This window comes from Plutella xylostella, chromosome 12, assembly GCF_932276165.1.
Source record: "Plutella xylostella chromosome 12, ilPluXylo3.1, whole genome shotgun sequence".
Taxonomy (NCBI): Eukaryota; Metazoa; Arthropoda; class Insecta; order Lepidoptera; family Plutellidae; genus Plutella; species Plutella xylostella.
In genome coordinates this window covers 9,890,082-9,910,622 of record NC_063992.1, presented here as the reverse complement: position 1 = coordinate 9,910,622, position 20,541 = coordinate 9,890,082, and the positions used below count along the sequence as shown (strand labels likewise).

The 20,541-nt window shown below is 40.1% G+C and overlaps 1 protein-coding gene across 1 annotated transcript; it reads right to left on the bottom strand.

The window, feature by feature from the left end:
- Positions 1-991: 991 nt before the first annotated feature.
- LOC105393672 lies at positions 992-18,649 on the bottom strand. The gene is made up of 15 exons (XM_048624540.1): positions 18,149-18,649; positions 16,442-16,580; positions 15,674-15,810; positions 14,420-14,561; positions 10,173-10,336; positions 9,571-9,665; positions 7,676-7,889; positions 7,101-7,308; positions 6,535-6,675; positions 5,889-6,055; positions 5,435-5,532; positions 4,854-4,994; positions 4,096-4,375; positions 3,631-3,760; positions 992-1,307 (listed from the first exon to the last, which is right to left on the bottom strand). Exons 1-15 carry the CDS (start codon positions 18,201-18,203, stop codon positions 1,175-1,177), a joined length of 2,244 nt encoding a protein of 747 aa, XP_048480497.1. The 5' UTR covers positions 18,204-18,649; the 3' UTR covers positions 992-1,174.
- Positions 18,650-20,541: the final 1,892 nt, after the last annotated feature.

Genomic DNA, 20,541 nt, shown 5'->3' with positions numbered 1-20,541 from the left:
TTCTTAGTATACAAATTTGTACCAGGTGATTAGTTCTCTGATGCCAGTGGACATCGGAGGCCGTAGAATAAACCGACGCGTGAAACCCAGCCCTCTGAGGATGCCGCGGACATGACAAGCCTTTATTACTCCATGCACAAATTACAAGCCACTCAGTCTATTTGCATAGAAATATAAAATAAAAGAAGCAGGATGAGATAAAATGCTTTTCAAAATTATTTTGTGGGTCTCCATCGCTACCCTTGTAAGTACTACCCTACTTATTTATCTACTTCCCAGGAGAAACATCTTATCCATCTCAGATTACCCATATATAATAATTATTCATAATAAAATAACTATTTTAAAGGCTACAGCGATGTGTTCGACGCGGGAGGACAACGTGCTAGGCGGTGGCAGCGCTCGAGAATGCGTCACCGTGTCGGACTCTGTGCGCACTCGCCCGCAGTATATCAAGCCGCGGTTGAGAAAGAGGCACGGCTGCAAGTGGTTTTAGAACGCACCTCGGAAGTGAAGTCCTCGGAATAAGGAGCCAGAGTACGATTGGAATTTTTGAATTTACGCACGTTCCGAAGTATTAAGTGAGCCATCAATTTAAAGTCTAAAGTATCCTGTAAAAGTTGATAAAATACCTATGTTATGTATAAATAAAATGCATAAATTATAAAACATATTTTATTCCAAACAATAACGCTACGTACACCTGCTTCTATCGGATAAAATTTAACGCATTGCACACACTATTTGTACAGATAGAAGAAATCTAATAACTTAATCTTAATTAAATAATAAATATAGCCTACATTTTTCTTTTTACACACATATTTCTATGACCCGATTAAAAATAAATCAATGGGGAGAAAGTGATTGTATAAAAATATAACAATTGAAAAAGAAACCTACGTAAGTAACTATTACCTACCTACTAAATATTCACTTAAAATCGCTCGGAAAAGAAAATACCCACACGATGTGTCTCGTTCATTGTGATGGCATCTTGATCACTAATATTGATCATGACATGACTTCACTGTGTCACTGATGTGTCTACGACATAATAATATGTCGACACAGAATCTTCAATATGTCGACACTGTATCCTCGGTATGCCGACACTGTATCTCGATATGTCGACACTGTATCTCCGATATATCGACATTGTTTCGGCTGTCGACTACGTGGTGTGCAGTATGTCGACACTCTGGTCGGGCCAGTGCACGCGGCGATGCGTCGACACCGTGTCGAAGCCGACGTTGTCGAAAGAGTGGTAGTCCTTCTGCATGCTCATTTCGGCCAAGTTTCTGTATCTGTGGAAAAACATGTATTTATAATTGTATGAGAACTCTATGGGGAGTGATGACGAATAACACAAAACTCAGGGTATACACAATGAAACTTATATTGTCAGGTTCTACAGACACGGTGTAAGTAAGTGAGGTAGTTTTAGAGCAATTATCTATTAACATTAATGACCGCGAAGGCGCAAACGAGCGTGGTATAGCCGGGAACGAGTTAGCCGCGACTGACTGCGCGGGCTTCGCTGGCCGGTGGCGCGAGCGCGGGGTGCGCGCGGGTGAAGGGGAGGACGCGGGACGCGGTCTGCGCAGTAAAGCTGCGCAGTAAAACGGCGCGGCGGCGAGGGACGCTAACCGCTTTCGGCGCGCGATTTGTTTTCGCGGGAAAACGGTTAGCAGTCTTGTTACATCCTCCCCCTCTAGTCCGAACTAAGCGCCCTCGCGTTCGGAGTAGCACGGTGACAGCCCTGGTCCTCCCCCTAAACTGTTCGTCGTCCTCGTGAACGCTGATGGTCGGACGGTGGGGTGGTCTGCGCAGGGGTTCTGCGCGCGCGGGGGTACTGCGCGCCGCGCGCTGCGTGCTGGTAGAAGGCACCGGGCGGGCCAGCCGAGCCTGACGAGGCGGGCGGCCGGGCTCCGTGTGCAGGTAGAAGGCACCGGGCGGGCCAGCTGTGCCTGACGAGGCGGGCGGCCGGGCTCCGTGTGCTGGTAGAAGGCACCGGGCGGGCCAGCCGAGCCTGACGAGGCGGGCGGCCGGGCGCCGTGTGCTCCCAGAAGGCACCGGGCGGCCCAGCTCTGCCTGACGAGGCGGGCGGCCGGGCTCCGTGTGCTCCCAGAAGGCACCGGGCGGGCCAGCTCTGCCTGACGAGGCGGGCGGCCGGGCTCCGTGTGCTCCCAGAAGGCACCGGGCGGGCCAGCGCTGCCTGACGAGGCGGGCGGCCGGGCTCCGTGTGCTCCCAGAAGGCACCGGGCGGGCCAGCTCTGCCTGACGAGGCGGGCGGCCGGGCTCCGTGTTTGTGTTTTTGATTTCGGTACATAAGACATGGACATAGTTAAATCAGGCATATACCCATACAATACTAACTTATACAATGTGTTGTTTTTCGAACCCGACAAACTTTAAGGGTGTATTCTACGAGTGATTTCATCGAGGTGTGTTTTGAACTTCAATAATTCTTGACTGCCTCGACGTACAGATAGGTTTTGATATCAATGTTTATTTATTTATTTATTTTATTTTAGGAAAACTTACAGCACAATTTGAAAGTATAACAATAGAATGAGCAGTAAAAGGCCTTTTACAAGTTTCCACTGATAGAAATAACTTAATAATATTTACGCTAATACAAAGTAGTAAACTAAAGTAGGTACATTAACATATTATCTACGCCTAATCAAACGTACTAAACTGTATATATGTAAAGCTACAAAGATGTTTAATAACAATTACACTGTGAAAATATATAATACATATAAACTCTTAGACATCAAAAAAGGTACAACTTAGAATATTTCTCGCCTTATTAATGCTTGTATTAAATATATCAATGTCCAAATTATTCGATACGTGTTTAAAGTTGTTTAAATAATTAAAAAAAAAAAACCATCAAAGGGAGGCTATTTTCAAAGTTATTCAAGTAAATGTAAATTTTTGCTGTTTTTTTTTGCCAAAAAAAACTAGATTATACTTTGTTTCACGGGGAAAGACATCTGATACAAACAAAAACCACCCTTATTGGAATGTAATAAGGGTCCTGTCAGATGTCTTTCCCCGTGAAAAAAGGTATAGGTGCTTATAACTTATCTTATGCTACTTTTTTGCAGTTGTGCATATTTTTATTTGATAGAGATGACTTTTGCGGATAAAATAATTTTATTTCATGTCCGTAAGGCGTTTAAATCTCGAGATATATTTTTTTTATGAAAACTAAGTATCTAAAACTTTAAAATAGCCGCCATTTCTAGAATATTGAGATTTGACCCCACATATGGGGTTGTTTTCTCGATGAAATAACTCGTAGAATACACCCTTAAAGTTTGTCGGGTTCGAAAAACAACATATTGTATAATAAATGACTCTCTTTAAATAAATATCCGCCTCGACCGTAATCGAACCCCAGACCGTCATCGGGACGGCGGCGACATCGTCGTCGTCGTCGGCACAATAATCGTCAATAATCATATTCTATCCTGACGATTTTTCAAATGGCAATTACATAACACCATATAATTCACATGCCTCCATCTCGCTTTGAAGCTTCAAACACGCGGCGTCCGCACTGGAATTACCTACCTCCACCCACATAAAATTCATAACAGCACACATTACACTGACCGTTTGACGAGCACACAACAGCCAATCAGCAGCAGCAGCTGTACGGCGAGCCAGGCCAGCGCCACGCAGACTAGGAGCAGCTCGTGCACGCACACTAGCGCCGCGTCCGGGTAGCGGCGTTCCTCGTCAACTAGAAATAAAATAAAATAATATCATAAATGTAATCCCACAAAGGCAAATAAATGAGTAAGTAGCCCTGGTCTTATTTTGTTTTGTACAAATATTACAAAGTAAAGTGTGGTGGTGACTGTGTTAGGACTTAATGCTAAAAGTATTTTCTGCCAGTCAACCAACCAGTAGGCAATGGAAAGAATACCATCTTAGACAGTAGCTACCTAGCAAATAGATGCTGGATGAAGAAGCAAGAGGACCAAATATTTTGTTGGTCTTTAGATGAGGCCTTCGAACTAACATGTATGGTTATCCAATTTCGATTAAAGAAGGATAGTTCACAAACAAACTCACACATAGTGCTCCTATGGTCAGCATGTACCAGGGTGTCAGCGGTCAGAAGATCCTTCCCGCCCACCATCATCTCCAGCTCCAAGGCCCCGCCCTCTCCACAGCCATTGGCCACGCCCCCTTGAGCAACCACCAATGGCGGCGAGGCGGCTGACCAACCAGAGTCCTCGCGAATGGAAGCTGAGACTCCGTTCTCTCCGTCGGTGTAAAAAATGGTTTCTTCTCCGGATTCGGTCGTGTCGTTTGTTTCTCGCGCTGCGCGGTTCATTTTGGCGCAATTTGGCTGTTGGAAAAAGTTAATTGTAATGTATACATAGAGTATAATTATAATGTTGATAACATAGACTAGTTAGTCGACGAGGACGTCCGAAACTCTGGATGTACGACTGAACCAATTTCGGGAGGAATACAAAGCATTTTTTTTCTTATCCTGACTGCCTCTCAGTAGTAATATCGCTATAATCAAGACCGTTTCTGTGCAACCTACTATTCACTATACTTACAATATCATGGATAGATTTGGAATAAAATCAACATCTATGTAGGCACTTGAGGGCTTATATTCAACATTTGTAATGATTTTATTCTGTTTTGTGTACCAAATATTTATTTACCTATTTAGTACTTTATGAAACAAATACAATACATTCCTAAGTGTACAAAAGGTGGACTTAATACTAAAAGCATTTTCTACCAGCCAACCTACAGGAGGTACAGAGAAACCAGTACAAGGTAGATCAATAAATAAAAAAAATACAAACCACAGCACAGTTCCCCCCGCAATACCGGACCATCAGTGAGAACCTCACGACGTGCGACGTCGGGAAGCGGAAGGCCTTGAACCGCGCGGAGAGACGCTGCGTGCCGCCCGATCGGGTGCGCGTGAAGGGGGGAAAATCCACCTGCGGGGGAGGGGGGTGGGCGAGTTAGTTAATAGTGTTAAGCCCCAGTTTAATCATACTCGGTTAAACCATTACAAGGGTTCATCAATTATACGTCGTTTTCATATTAAATGATTGACATAATTGATAAATGTGTCAAAAGTCAACAACTAATCCCTGGTTCAGATCTAACCGGGTATGATGAAACTGGGGCTAATTGACACTTATACAGGGTATTGTAAAAAATGTAAGCTGAAATGGGATGACTCAGAGGTCCATTGCAAAAGTAGTTACATGCAAGAAGTACCTACTTCATTTTAAATTCCGGAAGACAGAGAGTGTTGCTAAGAGTGCAAGCTTCTGATTTCTATGAATACGACATGACTTGATTATATGTATTAAAAAATTTCACACTGTTACAATATCCTTAATTACCGAGAATACAAAAAGGTAATCGTTACCTGTCCCGTAGGGCACCCCTGGCTGTCGAGCAGCAACACAGAGCTGTCTCCCAGTCTCGAAGACGCCACCAAATGATACGCCTCGATGTCTGACTCCTCTGCAATAAATTATATTATTAATATAGGAATAGGCGCAAAAATGCGAAGTATTAGTTATTTTCGCTATTTGGATGAAGAAAATAATCAAGTCAAGAAAAGTATAAAATCAAAATCAAGTTGAATAGCTGATGACAAAATCACAAACTCATTGTAGTCCAAAATTTTAAATAGCAAACATTACACATCTTTTATACCTCATCTATGAAAATACGCCATAGATTTAATTTCTAAACGACAAGTGTCGCTTCACCTAAAAATAATTGTAATCGAGGACTATACCAAGATTCATGAAAATTTACGGCCAAAATAATATGCGTCCATCACGTAAATCCATTCCGACACATATCACACTCACCAGTAGTATCGAGCCTCAGCTCCAGCGGCTCGCCCAGCGCCGCCCCTTGCACTCTCGGAGCATCGTGAGTCCTCACCACGTACAGCGACAGAGACGCGCCCAGTGAGTTGTTGAGGACGGAGCTGGCTGCCATGGGGAGGTACGGGTCGGTGGAGAGAGATGGCTTGCTGTGGGAGGGAGATGGCATTAGTTTTGCATGGTTTATTGAAATAATCATTTCATCGTGACCCCTCACGTCCAATTATTACATGTCGGTTATTTAGTTTGGGTTTTGGTGGTAAATGTAGATATTGATAGGTAGGGCCTCAAAGTGGCGCTCTATCAGTGGTGAATATGGTGGAACAAATGACAGAAGATGTTTGTTGAGAGAGGACCTGGCTGCCATGGATAAGTAGGGCCCAAGGTCACTGTCCCACCAGTGACTAATTCAGATCAGAGTCATTGATGTCGATTCTGAAGGCAGATATTATAATTTTAGAGCTGTCACAACCCTAAATTCTATCATTAAAACTCGACTCTACGAGTGTTCCCGTAAATGTAATTTTTTGCTAGTAAATTTATAGTTTGACACCGTAAAATTACAATTTTTGTCTTCAGAATAGCTACTATTGTCTCACTAGTGACTCACCCAGTGTCAGTGACTCACCCAGTGTCAGTGACGGCGACCACCGCGTCCACAGAGTGGGCACCGGCGGCGGCGGGCGTGCACCCCACGCGCACCCAGCGGTCCCCCGCCGTCTGGATGATGGGGTTGTTCTGGATCATCAGCATCACGTACGCCATTGTTCTGGGAGGAGGAAATATTATGTAAATAGCACATTAAGATACATGCAATCATAGTGTGTCATAAGAGAATTAGAAATGCATTATGCAGAATTAGAGATGTTGTAATTTGTTACATACAATATAAGTGGTGAACTAGAACGATTTTTGGACACGGCTAAAAGTACTGAAACATTTTCTTTGAAACCTTATTGAAAACACAGACGGACACCGGACAGGCCTATATACAGGATATATGTACCCTTTCTGCAACAGCCTGTTTGAATGGTATAGTAGTGTGCAAAATTGTTATAGTAATCCGAAAGAGGGTGTTATTCCGTGGATCATTCTAAACAACTTTACAGATTTCCTCTATTAGATTTCCCCACCCCTTTCGTCTTACTATTTCCCTTTTCTTATTATAAGTATTGTAAGTTTTTTACCACTCACCTGTTAGCAGGAAACCCCGGCCGCTGGTCCACCGCATGAGCGAAATGCACATCACAATCTCCGTACAACGGCAACTCCAGTCTCACGACAGGTCCGCTCGCGCGCGCACTACATTGCTCGCCGCGCCCCGGCACGTACACTCGACCGGTGAATGAACCGCGCGGTCGATAGCGCACAGACATGGATGTGTCGGTGCATTCTACTGATACTGGGGACGGGAGGGATGGAGATTAGATTGAGTAGATAGATAAAACTTATACTTATTTCTTCTATCTGGTATTTAAGTAGGTAAGTGCCTTAAATAAAAAAAAACTTATATCCTATACAAAAAACTAGCAAACAAAATTATAACAAGGCAAGTACTGTGGTTTATTATGGATTATGTTATGATAGTTAAGAATTATCTGTAAAAAATAGTTATACAGATACTAGCAAATAAAACACATAATGAATGGGCATAAATAGTAAATGTCCGTAAGTGGGTTAGACCAAACACAGTAAACCAACAAAGGTTTTAGTACTTTTGGTGTAAATAAATTAATTGAAAAGTAATAAATAATAAATAAAACACTTACTATTCAAACAAATAACCCTCCTATAATACGTGGCAGCATTAGTCCTCCTTAACAGCCAAGAGCCAGTCGACACCAGGTCTTCGCTGTGCAGGTCGCACACGCCCTGACCTTGACCTTCGACACCTTGACCTTGACTGCGGCCGCGACCTTGAGGCAGGCTCCACGTGAAGCCACGGCATACGAAGCGGTCTTCCGTCTCGCATGCTGACTTACACTGAAATGTACAGGTAATAGATCATCAAGTTAATGTAAGTAATTTTGGGAAGGTAATCGTATACTTATTACAAAAATATAACTCAACCTTATACGGGTTTAAGTGTGATCTTAGTTTATTCCAAACAACAAACGAACCTCCGGGACAGCATGTTGCTCTTCACCAACAAAAAGCATAGGTACTGGACGCTATGTATAGGCTATTCTAATCATTTGGTATCATACACATGGTGTGAAATGTGTTAGCTAAAATCCATATACTTAGCTGAGTAAAGTGCTTTACAATATTATTAGGATTTGACTAAGTATTTATGTTACAAATAAACTAATAACAGGAAAAAGTACGCTATGATATCTAGAGGTACCTCATAGCAACTTAGCAAGGTCTCCCAATCTGTACTCTGATCTATGAACCTAACTTATTACTGGTGCAATTTTCCTCATTATAAATATGAAATTACACATTATTAACAACGATGATATGTAGTAACGCAAATCTAAGCATTTTGTTTATTAAAAAACGCATAATGTAATAATGGGCATTATTGGCAACGATTAATTTAGTAACATACATATATAATATAACGAACAAACGTAACGAATCACCAGTAGTAACGTTCGAATGTAATATGTGTAGTTATGAATTTAGAAAGAAACATTGTTTGGGTACTTAGTTAAGTACTAACTAAATCTTCTACGCAGACCGGGCGATTATTTTGTTAGGTAGTTTACATGTCTTAGGGTGCATTCACACGGGATACGTCTTTGACGATTCGGTATAAAACACGATTCGCCTTGACGGATAGATGTTCACATTGAATACGGAATCGTGTTTTTTCACGATTCGTCAAAATATCCGAATTGATGTTCAACGAATTTTAAGGATTTTTAACGAATCGTCATTCTAATGACCGTAGTGACCGACGTATCCGTCTACGTCTTTTTTCACGATTCGTGAAGCGTGTGAACATGGGTATATAAAAAGCATTGCTCCCGTCAAAAAAAAATAACGAATCGTGAAAAAACACGATTCGTCTTCGTGTGAATGAGCTCTAATAAGTAAATATCTAGATAACAGCATTATTTTGAAAATATTGGTTCATCAAAAATAACAGAAGTTTTTTTTTGTGAATAAATGTAGGCAAGTAAGACGATTAGTTAAACTCTAACCATAATTTATGAAAATATATTTATGATGACGCAACTAGGGCCCCTATAGCCTAACTATTTAGTATTTGTGTCACCGTCGCACTAACAATCGATAAGAGTGTAATAACTTGTTTTATTACTCGTTACTCGCTAAATGAGTCATGTCGGTAAAAACTGTGTTAGCGTGCAGAAATGTCGGTAATAGCCGCGATGGCTATCTGTGTCCGAATTATTTTAGCCTTAGCTTGACCATGGCTCGGTCTTAAAATTCAAATCGACTATAAAGTAGGGTTTAGGTAGTTATCCTTGTTTTATATTTTGGAATGACTTACCTACTATAGCTATAAAAAGATGTCAATCATATTCTGTGTGATGAACATTTTTGCGTTTTGTTTGCCTTGTGTCTGGTTGTAGTTTATCTGTTTAATATGTATTTGTGTAGATACACCAGTTGTCCGACACCCATATTTTGGGGTGGCCAGTGTGTGAGATGTCCCCACATATTTATTTATGTGATTAAAGTGTCATTTTACCTGGTCCTTAGTGAAGTCACTCATGGTGAGCTCGACGTGTCTCAGCGTCTGGTTGAAGTACTCCTCGTACGAACACCGGTCTATCTTCTTGGAGTCTGAAATTATACAATAGGAATATATGAAAATATAGAGAAGATTTGAAATAACTAAAGCTAAAAGTACTTATCTTATAAATTTGGTAATTAATAACTAAAAATCTTTCAAAATAAGTGACCATACAAAAACGGCGCTCTGATACAGTGACAAATAAATCTACATGATAGCTCAAAAATAAAATGTTAGTATAAGTAGATCTGGCTCTCTCGAATTAAACCTTTGCGCATATCCTCATGATCTAAACTGCCTTCATAAGCTTGGACCATTTCCCACCACGCTGGTTGATTGCGGGTTGGTGGTGGGTTCACATATTATCTAGATGTGCTGTGAGTATGTGTGTTTGTGTATGTTTGTTAATTCTTCACGTCATATCGGCTAAACTAATTTTAATGAAATTTGGTATAGAGTTAGTTGACACCCTGGATTAACACATAGGCTTTTTATCCCGGAATTCCCACGGGAAGCGAAGATCGCGGGGACAGCTTGTATAATACAAATCTACTCACAATCATGCCGGCACTGGTTCTCCACATACACCGTCTGGTAGTTGGCAACGCGGTAGGCCTCGGGGTCAGTGAACTTGTCTCCAGCAGCGAGCAGGCAGCTCCCGACGGCATCTGGGGAAGAGATGCTGTCCGAGGAGGAGTCCGGACCCACCCATTGCGCTGATCTGGAAGGAGGAGGGGAATTTAGTTTTAGTTTAACTGGCCACCGGGATGAAAAGTAGCCTAGTGTAAATACATTAGGGGTCATTTTGCTGGATACTAAATTTCATGTAGGTAAATCTGTCTTGTTGTTTTTACGTGAAAGAGTGAGAAACTCCCATATTCATAAACTTTCATATACCATCTATAATATTAGAAGGTTATGAAAAGATGAGCTTATAACTTGAGTGAAGTGGAAATCACTTTCTCGAAAGATTTTAATAAAACGTTTACTTACCAGCTTTACTTACATGCATTTTAATCTATGAAACGAGATTTTAATCTATGAAACGAGATTAAAATGCATGTAAGTAAAGCTGGTAAAGTACCTACATAGCCCTGGCCTTGTTATGAAATAGCTGCATTATGTATCTGTAGGTATCTCATCACTTCAACAATGGGCTTGTAAAAGTCATGGGAAAAGCAATTAATTACTACATAACATCAAATAGTGATCGTTATTGGTTTTCTATCTAGGTAATTGTTCTTTGAATGAAAGCGACTGATTTATACGAGATACGAATATACGGTATAATAGACGGTGCCATACAAAGCTACCCTAAATCTATTTTCACGAAACATACACTTAATTAATTCTGCCCGCGTTTCACACCTCTAAGTCTAAAAAATTACCTACTTATCTGTTGATTGCGCATAAAAGCTTTGAACTTTAGACCAAATGCGCAATCTCGCCACGCTGGCCCCGCACTCCTGCAGCGTGGAGTGGAGGGCTAGCCTATCATAAGCGAGAATTTAAGGGCCCGTACAGGGTGACGTGCCGCGCCAATTTTGGGTTTTCAATGCTCTTCACACAGCACACGCAGTGACACGCACACATGTAAGTTTGCACAGTGGGTCGATAAACTTTTACTCGCCAACTTTATTGACAATTATGTTCAAGTACATTTTGGGTGATTTTAGGGTAAGTAAGTATAATTCTTACTTACACTGGTAGGCACCAGGAAAGAGTAGAAATTAATAGGGGTGCCACTTTACTCTATACTCGGAACCCGATTAGCTTTCTCAAACAATTTACTTGTAGAAAGGTAACTAAAAGTATTAAAGTGTAGATAATAAGTTTCGGGCATCCTCCAGCCAACTGAACCCCGACGACAAAGCAAAGTAAATACATAGTGTCGCAAAAGGGCTATACTAAGCCAACAGACTGCCTCTGTGGTCTAGTGGTAGAAGCTTCGCTTCATGACCCAGAGGTCCCGGGTTCGATTCCCGGGTGGGACCATCAATTTGTGTTTCTAAATTGTGGTTCTAAGTTTGGTTAGGACATAGAAGGCTGATCACCTGATGTCCGAAACAGTGAAACGATCCATGCTGTCGGATGGGCATGTAAAGCAGTCGGTCCTGCGCCTAGCTCTCTCCAGTCGTGTCGGTCAATCCGTCCCATTGGGCTATGAGAGTGATGGAACAGAGAGTGCTCCTGTGTACTGCGCACACACTTGGGCACTATAATCTACTCCTGCGTAGATGGCTGATCTCAATTGAGATTGGCCGCCGTGGTCGAAATTCGGCTAGGAGGACATTATTACATTATACTAAGCCAAAAGGGGATGACTCAAGGGGTCATTCTGAACAACTTTTGTTCTACGAGATTTGCAAATTCGCGAAAAAAATTATTCGTTTTCCATGGTAAAAAGTCACATGTCCAACAAAGTTTCTATGAAAAAGGTTTTTTTTTGTTAATTTCCAAAACTCGTAGAGCAAAAGTTCAGAATGACCCCCTGTCTTACTCCTTTTTACCCGACTGCCGAAGGAGGAGGGTAATGTTTTTTGATTGTATGTATGTTTGTCTTTTTCTTTGTTCCCTCCTGTAGCCTAAACGGCTTGATAGATTTTGATGTATGAGGTATTGTTAGAAGCGTATTGATGGCGCGATGGCTATAGGCTATGTGACGTTCCATTAAAATGTACATAGCGCCCTCTTGAGGACATAACGTGATGATCGAAAATATAATAATTCAACTTTGCCGTGTAAGGTATCAAATGAAAGGACTTGATTTTCACATTACAAAAATATGCATATTGAAGGTATTTAAATAACAACACCAAAATTATTGAAATAAAAAATTATCATGAACTACCTACCGACGTAAAATTTCATAAAATAAAAACAACTAAAAAGTTACAAATAAAAAAATACAATTATAAAAAACTAAAAACCTGACTGTACGCTAAAAACATGGAAACGAGTCCCAATGTTAATGGAAAGTATCGCAGGCGGGGACCAACTTGACCGCCACTCAAGGCCGTTTTCTAAGTAACATTCAGCTAAATGGTGAACCCTCTGCTGGTATAATTTGTTTATATACCGCTTTTTCAATACCTGTAAGTACATTTTTTGGCAGCATAATATTTTTACTTAATTTTAGGGTTTCGAACGTCAAAAGAAAAAAAGCAACCGTTATAGGATCTCTTTGTTGTCCGTCTGTCTGACTGACTGTCTGTCACCGCCCTTTTTCTCAGAAACGGGTAAAGATATCAAGCTTATATTTCGCATAGATGGGGAGTACCCCAAAAAAAATATTATGGTACTCCCTGTCCCACACAAGTAAATTGGGGCTTATATTTTTTCCAGTTATTTTGATGTGTATCCTTTTTTTTTCTTTGTTGTTTTGTATAAGTATGTGTTTCTTTTCTTTAAATCTGTATTTTTTTGTTGTTGCTGTCTATGTGTCGAAAAAATGTATCTTTATCTTCAAATCACGCCATCTATCGTTTGTTTTTTTTGTGGCTACTGTCTATAGAAGAAATTCCGTCATTGACAATTTTACGTTACGAATTTATTTTTATTTATTTTATTTTTATTTTTACATTTTCGTGGAGAATCAACAGCATTTTGTTAAAAAATAATTATTACTTATGAACACATAACAACTTGATGCCATTAACAGAATGAACTTAGTAAACCCAGTAAACCTAACACATCCAGAGGAAAAACAAAATCTCTTTCTCTCTCTCTGAAAAACATACTTAATAGCCCAAACTCGATGCTTTTAGCTATTAACATCTTTGAAATAAAATTGAGCCACCACCGTGTTACTGCCCTCATCAGATCCTCACGAGACCATACCTCAACCAGCACCAAGAGACTGTATTTTTGATCCCTAACCTAATGTTCGTGCGTATTGTCATCACTTAGATCCATTCGCTATATTCCTGCTCCTCATCAGACCTTTACGAGACCGTAATATCACGAGAATATTGCACACTATCTAATTTAATTTAATGTATTGAATATACTGGAAGAATTATGCTTCCTCAATTTCAAATCAAATTATGTTGGTGTCATAAAAGTTGAAAAAGTGCAATGACAACCAATGTGCAGTGATTTTGTATCTGTACACGATAAGATCGCGAGCTGTCAGTGCTGCCTAAACCGACGTGACCCTTCTTTGGAGGCCAGCGGCCAACTGAGTCAAACGTCACTTGTGTTTATGATTTTATAACACAGAAAGCCGCCATAGATATTTGTATGAAGGTTTGAGGGAAAAAAATTGCTCAAGTTTGGGATTAATTTACACAAAATAAGTGTGTGTTTATTAAAAAACAAGGTATTTAGCGCCTAGTCCAAGCCTTTAACTTTATAATATGATAAAAATCATATGAAAATTCTTGATAATTACGACACAGTTGTTACAATACGGGAGTGTGATTGACTGGTTTTTCTTGATATTCTGAAATTAATTTACAGTTATCCATAATCATTTACTTAAATTCGAATCATTCAGCACCTAGCTAGACTCTTCAACTACCCGTGTGATTTTTTTCAAGGCTGTAGAGCATCATTTACTACATAATTCTATGACAATGCCAACCCTCGATTCCCTATTGCAGACCCTTAAAGCGCGTTTATGCTGCAATACAAAAGATGAACACCTGCCAAGCGGAATTGGTTCTGATCTTGGATGGACCTCCAGGTTGACCTAAAAATATGTCAAATCGACATAATATAATATAATATATACACATAAGGGGAACTAGAAAACACCTTATTAATAGGTACTACCTTAGTTACACTACAATAATGGTCTCACCTATACTCCTCATCAGCATCAGTAAACACTCGGGCCCCGCACTCCTGCAGCGTGGATTGGAGGGGGGGGCGGCGCGCCGCGTGCAGCTGGTGCCCGGGAGTGGCCTCCAGCACCCACCAGCGGGGGGCGCATGAGGGGGGCACTGGAATATAGGGGGGGCTTGTTAGGTGGTGCCGAAGTCATGAGGAAAAAGAGATGAACAGTACCAAATTATCACCCTTCAGCAGCCATAGTGCTAGAGAGTGCTACATGATCTCGCAACTTTGTAGCAAAACACTGGAGGAAGTTAGCTTAGTGCATTTACACGATAGAAGAAGAAGCCATAGTGCTTACACTTTCAAATCAACATCTGCCGCAGAATCATAGACGATTTATTGTCATTCTCATTTATCTTTTTTGTTGCTTATGAACTGTAGGAAAAGCGGCCATCTGCGATTTTAAGAGTAACGAGAACAGTTGAGAACTCTAACTAAATTCTGTCCTCTGCTATCCTCATCTAACAACTACGGCGGGCTATATTGCCGAAATGAAGGAATTAAATAACAGTGTAATCTGTAAGCTGTTATATTAACGATTCCGCCATTGTCCTTTTACATTATGTATGTAATTTTGTCGACATTGAAACAAGGCTTTCTCCATTTTTGGGAAACAATGGACAAAGGAACTAGGCGCTGTTCGTAAGAACATAAGATCTGCATTCAAAGTAGGCGAAGGTAAGAATGCTCACCTGATACCTATTCTGGACAGACTATTCTTACTAATCCCATAGTTAACCACCTCCTTCCGATACAGACATTATAAAAATAAGCAAATGAAGTAAATTTTCCCCTAAGGGTTTCATCAAGTAGCTGTTGTCAACCTGTCTGTATTTTACGTTCATAAGAACTAGGTACCTAACTTTATAATCTACAATAATAACTAACGCTGAGTTGCAGAAAGGGACTTTAAGCTAATGTCGACCTTAAATGTATAGCTGCCTTGCTTTGACAGTATACGGACAGAAAGAGACGTGCATAGATTTAATGCCGACATTAGCTTAATGTTCCTTTCTGCAACTCAGAGTAAATAGTTAACTATGTATACTAAAAAACGTAGGTAAAAAACGTAAATACTTATATAAAGAGTCCAGGACAGGAACGTTTGGAGAAGTGGAGTTAGAGGAATAATCATCAAACTTATGTATAAGTACCACCTACAACTAACTATAAATAGAATCAGTAACCTTCCTACAACTAAAACAAACTTCATACTCACACTCCAAGCAGGTTTTCTGAAAGAAGGCCGCGTCACTGTCGACCCTCAACCCCCAGTCCTGGCTCGCGGCGACCCCCTGGCAGTTGCCGCCTCCATACGCCACCGCCACCGCCGCGCACGCATCCAGCTCGCGACACCTGCGGAGAGACGGGTGAAGGTGATCCTTGGAATACGGATGTGGATTGTCAAGGAGGTTAAATTGCTGAAGCCAAACCTCTTCCATATTATACAATTTTTTTGTTTTCAGCCTTTAGAACCGAAACCTGTACACAGTTTTTTTTTGTTTCCAGCCAGTATTACCTAATCCTTTTCGGTTCCCGGCCATCAATGGCCTATGTACCTACAGTACAGCAGTGGAATATTGTTGGTTGATGGGTGAAGATGATGATTTAAGGAAGGTATCAAATCATAAGGTCAAACCATCTGGAGGTGGACGAAATGAGATTACAGCCGGCGACTTGTCGCAAAGAACTACCTACATATACCCCATACATATTATAATATTAAATGAAATTCATTTTACAGCCAGCGAAAAGTCGCTCAGTGAGAAATAGAATAGAATAATATTTATTTCAGACATAAGTCCACCCTTTTTACTTTTATTTGTAATATTTGTACAATAAAGAGTTAAATAAATAAAAAAGTCCATAGTTGTGTTAGTTACAATACATAGATACAAATTAAGATACCGTAGTTAGTGACTTTGCGATGCGACTCGTCTGAAGCTAACTCATATCTCCCGTCACCAAATAACCCCTTCATTCTCACCTGGCAAGGCAAGCCCCAGTGAGGGAAGGCTCATCACCACTAGCGGAGTACACGAACACCGGCCGCGCCAGCCCCGGGGTCACCCCCGACCATCGCATGAAGCTGAGACTCTCCCGCCCGCTGCACTGGCCGCTGACAGCTGAAATTAAAAAGTTAATGCTGTCTATGGGTTGGGGAAAGGAAAGGAAAAAGGTTGGCTATGATCATAGACTATTAGACTGAAGACTTTGCTACACACTGCATCTTTGCCAAAGTTCAATGTTTGTCTTTGAACGCGAAACACATCAGCGAAGCGATTCGTTACTCTAATGAGATGATTATTTATATTACGTTAAATAAGCTACGTAGATACATGGCAGTACGTACTTAAGTACTAACACAGCAGCTTCTGTCCAGCTAGACCATAAATTATTACGATGTACCTAACTATAATAATCAGGCGGAAGTTGTTAGATCTTGATAGTAAAGTTACTATTGTTTAAATATCTATCACGGGACACATTAAGATGATAAATACAAAAATCGTGATATGCAAATCATACCTAGCTCACTCTCAACTGTTAAATACAAGTACAGTTTAGGGCAAAGACACCTGACCACTCTTCGGTAGAATTGACACTCTGAGAGGGGTCAGATTGTGGGTCAGATTAGTGCTTTACTTTTGCTAACACTTTCAGTAGAAAATGTAAGGTGTACCCCACAATAGTGATGGCATAATTACACTGACCCTTCTACTAATTAATAGCTTGACCGCTGGAAAATGCAATAAATCAAAATATTTATGTTAATTAGTTCTGAAATGAGGTCAGGTGTATGTGTGCGTCTCAAGTATGTGCAAAATGTTCGCTGTTACGAAATATCGACTACCCTAATTAGTATTTTTAATATAGTTAAGTACTTGAAACAGAATTGGAATTTTCTTTGAGTTTAGATTCCTGAAGGTTTCACCTGTACCGTTTAGAAGAGAGATGAGTGTTATGAGTGTTAGCATGACATGTGTAAAGTGTAAATCGTGAACTAGTAAATAAGTAGCCTGATTAAATTATTTGTCAGGTAAAAATCTTCTTCAGCCTTTAGTAGTCCTCTAACGTAGTCTTCTCAATCATTACCAGCCTCCTTTCGTCACCCCATCTAGCTGGAGGGCGTCCTACATTACATTTGCCTAGTCTAGTGAGCCAGGTTAAACAATTATGATTAAATATTCCAGTTCATGGTGAACAACTAATTGTAATTGTTAGACGGTTGTAATTATTGTTGTAATTTCTAGCGTCAAATCGTGACCGATGCCTTCATTAGATGTAACAATTTTAATAATTATCTGCAGCTTCTACCGGTTTTTAAGGACTAAATTTTTTATATGTACGCTAATGTAGGTAATTTGAAAGTCATACGAGTAGGTACTTAGTAGCATTATTATTAGTATTCCTTGTAGTACCTTAGTAACTATTAATATACTATTCAGAAAGCAGCAGGTAAGTGAAAATAAAAAAGTAGAGTTGAGTTATTGGTGTTTCCAAAATAAATAATAGTCTAGTGGGGTGTCACTTAGTAGCTACGTAGGTACTAGATCATGGATCTATCAGCATGAAATGTGAAATAAGATATACTGAAGTACCTAATGAAACTACAAATACCACGTAAGGTACCCTACTTACTAACTTATCAACAGGAAAAAATACAAATAATTTGGATACATTAAAAACTTACCATTGAAGCACGTAAGTAAGGAAACCACACTAATAACACCGGAAAACTTCATCATAATAATATATCTTCTGCTTCTTTTTCACACAAAACACTGCTTATATCACACATGTAGACATCACTCAGTAATTATTTTTTTCTGTAAACGTCTTCACACAAACACAACCTAAATGAACTTTTATCATGGTTTTATTTTATTTCCTCCTTTTTCATGATTCATGGTATATGTAACTTTAATTTTCAATTTAAGGGACACTTTAATCCATTTCAGTTAAAATAGAGGGACAAGTCTTCTTAAGCCGAGAATCCCGACAGTTCTCTGCATGCGTGTAGCTTCTCTACATGCGGAGTATTTATTTACACCATCAGCTGTTCAAACATTCCAACACCCCGTAGACGAAGACGTATTGTTATACAATCCTTTACACGTTACCATGCACGTTTGACCATCACATTTTATAACATCTCAATATAAAACGACGAAAAATCACGAATAAATCCTTATTCCTATAGGTATAATCTGTCAGAAATCGCGTTGGTTGCGCAGGCGCAGTCCGTCACAATGGACTGAAGTACCGGCGAGTACTGAAACCATGAAGTGCAGCCCACCGACCCCCGCCACCCGCGACCTTGCCGCCTCATTGTACCTCAGACCTGCCATCAATGCAGTGACGAGGCGATGCGCAACGATAGTGAAACGCATAGTGACGTCGCTTACGGTTCACTATAGTAGCATAGTACGTACATACTGTGCTCCAACTTATAACTGACATAAGCTAGGGGGCTATCTATCAGAAGCATGATGAAAATGCGTTTCCTTCAGTTCATTTAGTTTCAAATAAGTACTTATCTGCTTATAGCATATAAATTCCCGTCTTTATCCGATGACTAGAATATTAATTTCCAAATGCACGATATACAAGTGACTACATGCTTATGAAGATTCCACCGTTTCTAAGTAGGTAGGTATCCTAAAGGAGGTCTTTACCCAAGTCTCTTGACGATAGAGCGCTGATGATGATATCTAATATCAGATTCAAAACATCGAAAGCATCGATACTGTCCATATTATTTCGTCATCACCACAATCATCGCCCTGCAATATCGCAATATGCGGGACCTATTGGATAATATAGGGGTAGATAGTTAGATACCGCTCATTACCTATCTACCTATCCGGCATTTGTTTTGCATGGAATTTTGAAAGTACGCGCCAGGTTTCCGCTTTTGCGTAACGGTTTTGCTATTAGAGGATGAGGCGGTTGGATGTCCTTACCTTAATTGAGGGGTGTTATTCAAGTAAATAGCAGTTACTTAGTTGCTTGATGCAAATGTTAGGTTTAATAGGAAGGCAACGTCAGTAAGTACCTAATAGGTACATAGATTGAATGTTGTGAAACCAGTTAATTCTTAAGGAATTTAAAAACAATATTTTTTGTCACCTTATAAATTCTGGTTGTAGGGGGGAACTCTATTAACTAATCTTGAGATTATATCTATCGCTACGCTTTCATTTTTTTACTTATTTAAAACTACATTTATAGCTTGTGTGTGAAAGCTACGAGTACACAACACAGGCTACTAACGACAACCTAAGAAACGTAGTCTTACCTACCATAACAAAGTTTATAAATATATTATTGTTAATACGATATTTTACAGAGTCGGTTACATAATTATGTTATAAGAACGTTATAAGAATATCTGTGTGATTACTGATTAGATTACTTTTTGTGGTAATGCATCTGCAATTCTGCATCTCGCAATTTAACTCGCCCTATAACGTTAAGTAAGTATAGCAGCAACAATGGCGCCTTGAAAATCGTTTGACCGCACACAAAATGTCATGCGCGATGTTTTGGCCTACAAAGCCAATCTGTTATGTTAATCCGACAACAAACCCAGCGGCTTTGTTATGTAAATGGATGACCAGCGGGCCGTGGCATCGACTGCAGCTCTTCACGTTTAGGTAAATTAGACCTACCTTAACCACTTTTCCAATAGATGTGACATAAGCTAAAGCTTACATAGGTACCTTCTACAGGTTATAACTTGAAATATGGACTCACATCTTGTACTAGTGAAGCAGTGAAGGTAATATCTGGTAGAGTAAGAAGAGGTCTGATCAGCTTAAACCTACAATCTTTCAATTCATGAATGAATATACGGTTTATTAGTTAGACAAGGTAGATACCTACTTACAGAACTAAGTGTAAAACTACTAAGGAAGCTGATTGTACCTATATTTCTAGCTATATACAGCTAGCATCTCGCTTTCGCGATAGCAGTTTCAGCAATTTGGCAGTCGGATTTGTATTTAGAACTTATTTTTTTCAAGATAATCTTACACAACGAAAACGTAACAAGTACGTATCGATAATTATAGCAGTATAATT

What these genes read in the sequence shown, in the direction of transcription:
- LOC105393672 (XM_048624540.1), bottom strand. Translation starts at nt 18,203, where the DNA reads ATGATGAAGTTTTCCGGTGTTATTAGTGTGGTTTCCTTACTTACGTGC. An exon ending in GTGACTTCACTAAGGACCAG is followed by an intron (nt 7,890 to 9,570) that starts GTAAAATGACAC and finishes TGTACATTTCAG; the next exon opens with TGTAAGTCAGCATGCGAGAC. An exon ending in GTCGCCGTCACTGACACTGG is followed by an intron (nt 6,056 to 6,534) that starts GTGAGTCACTGA and finishes TCCCTCCCACAG; the next exon opens with CAAGCCATCTCTCTCCACCG.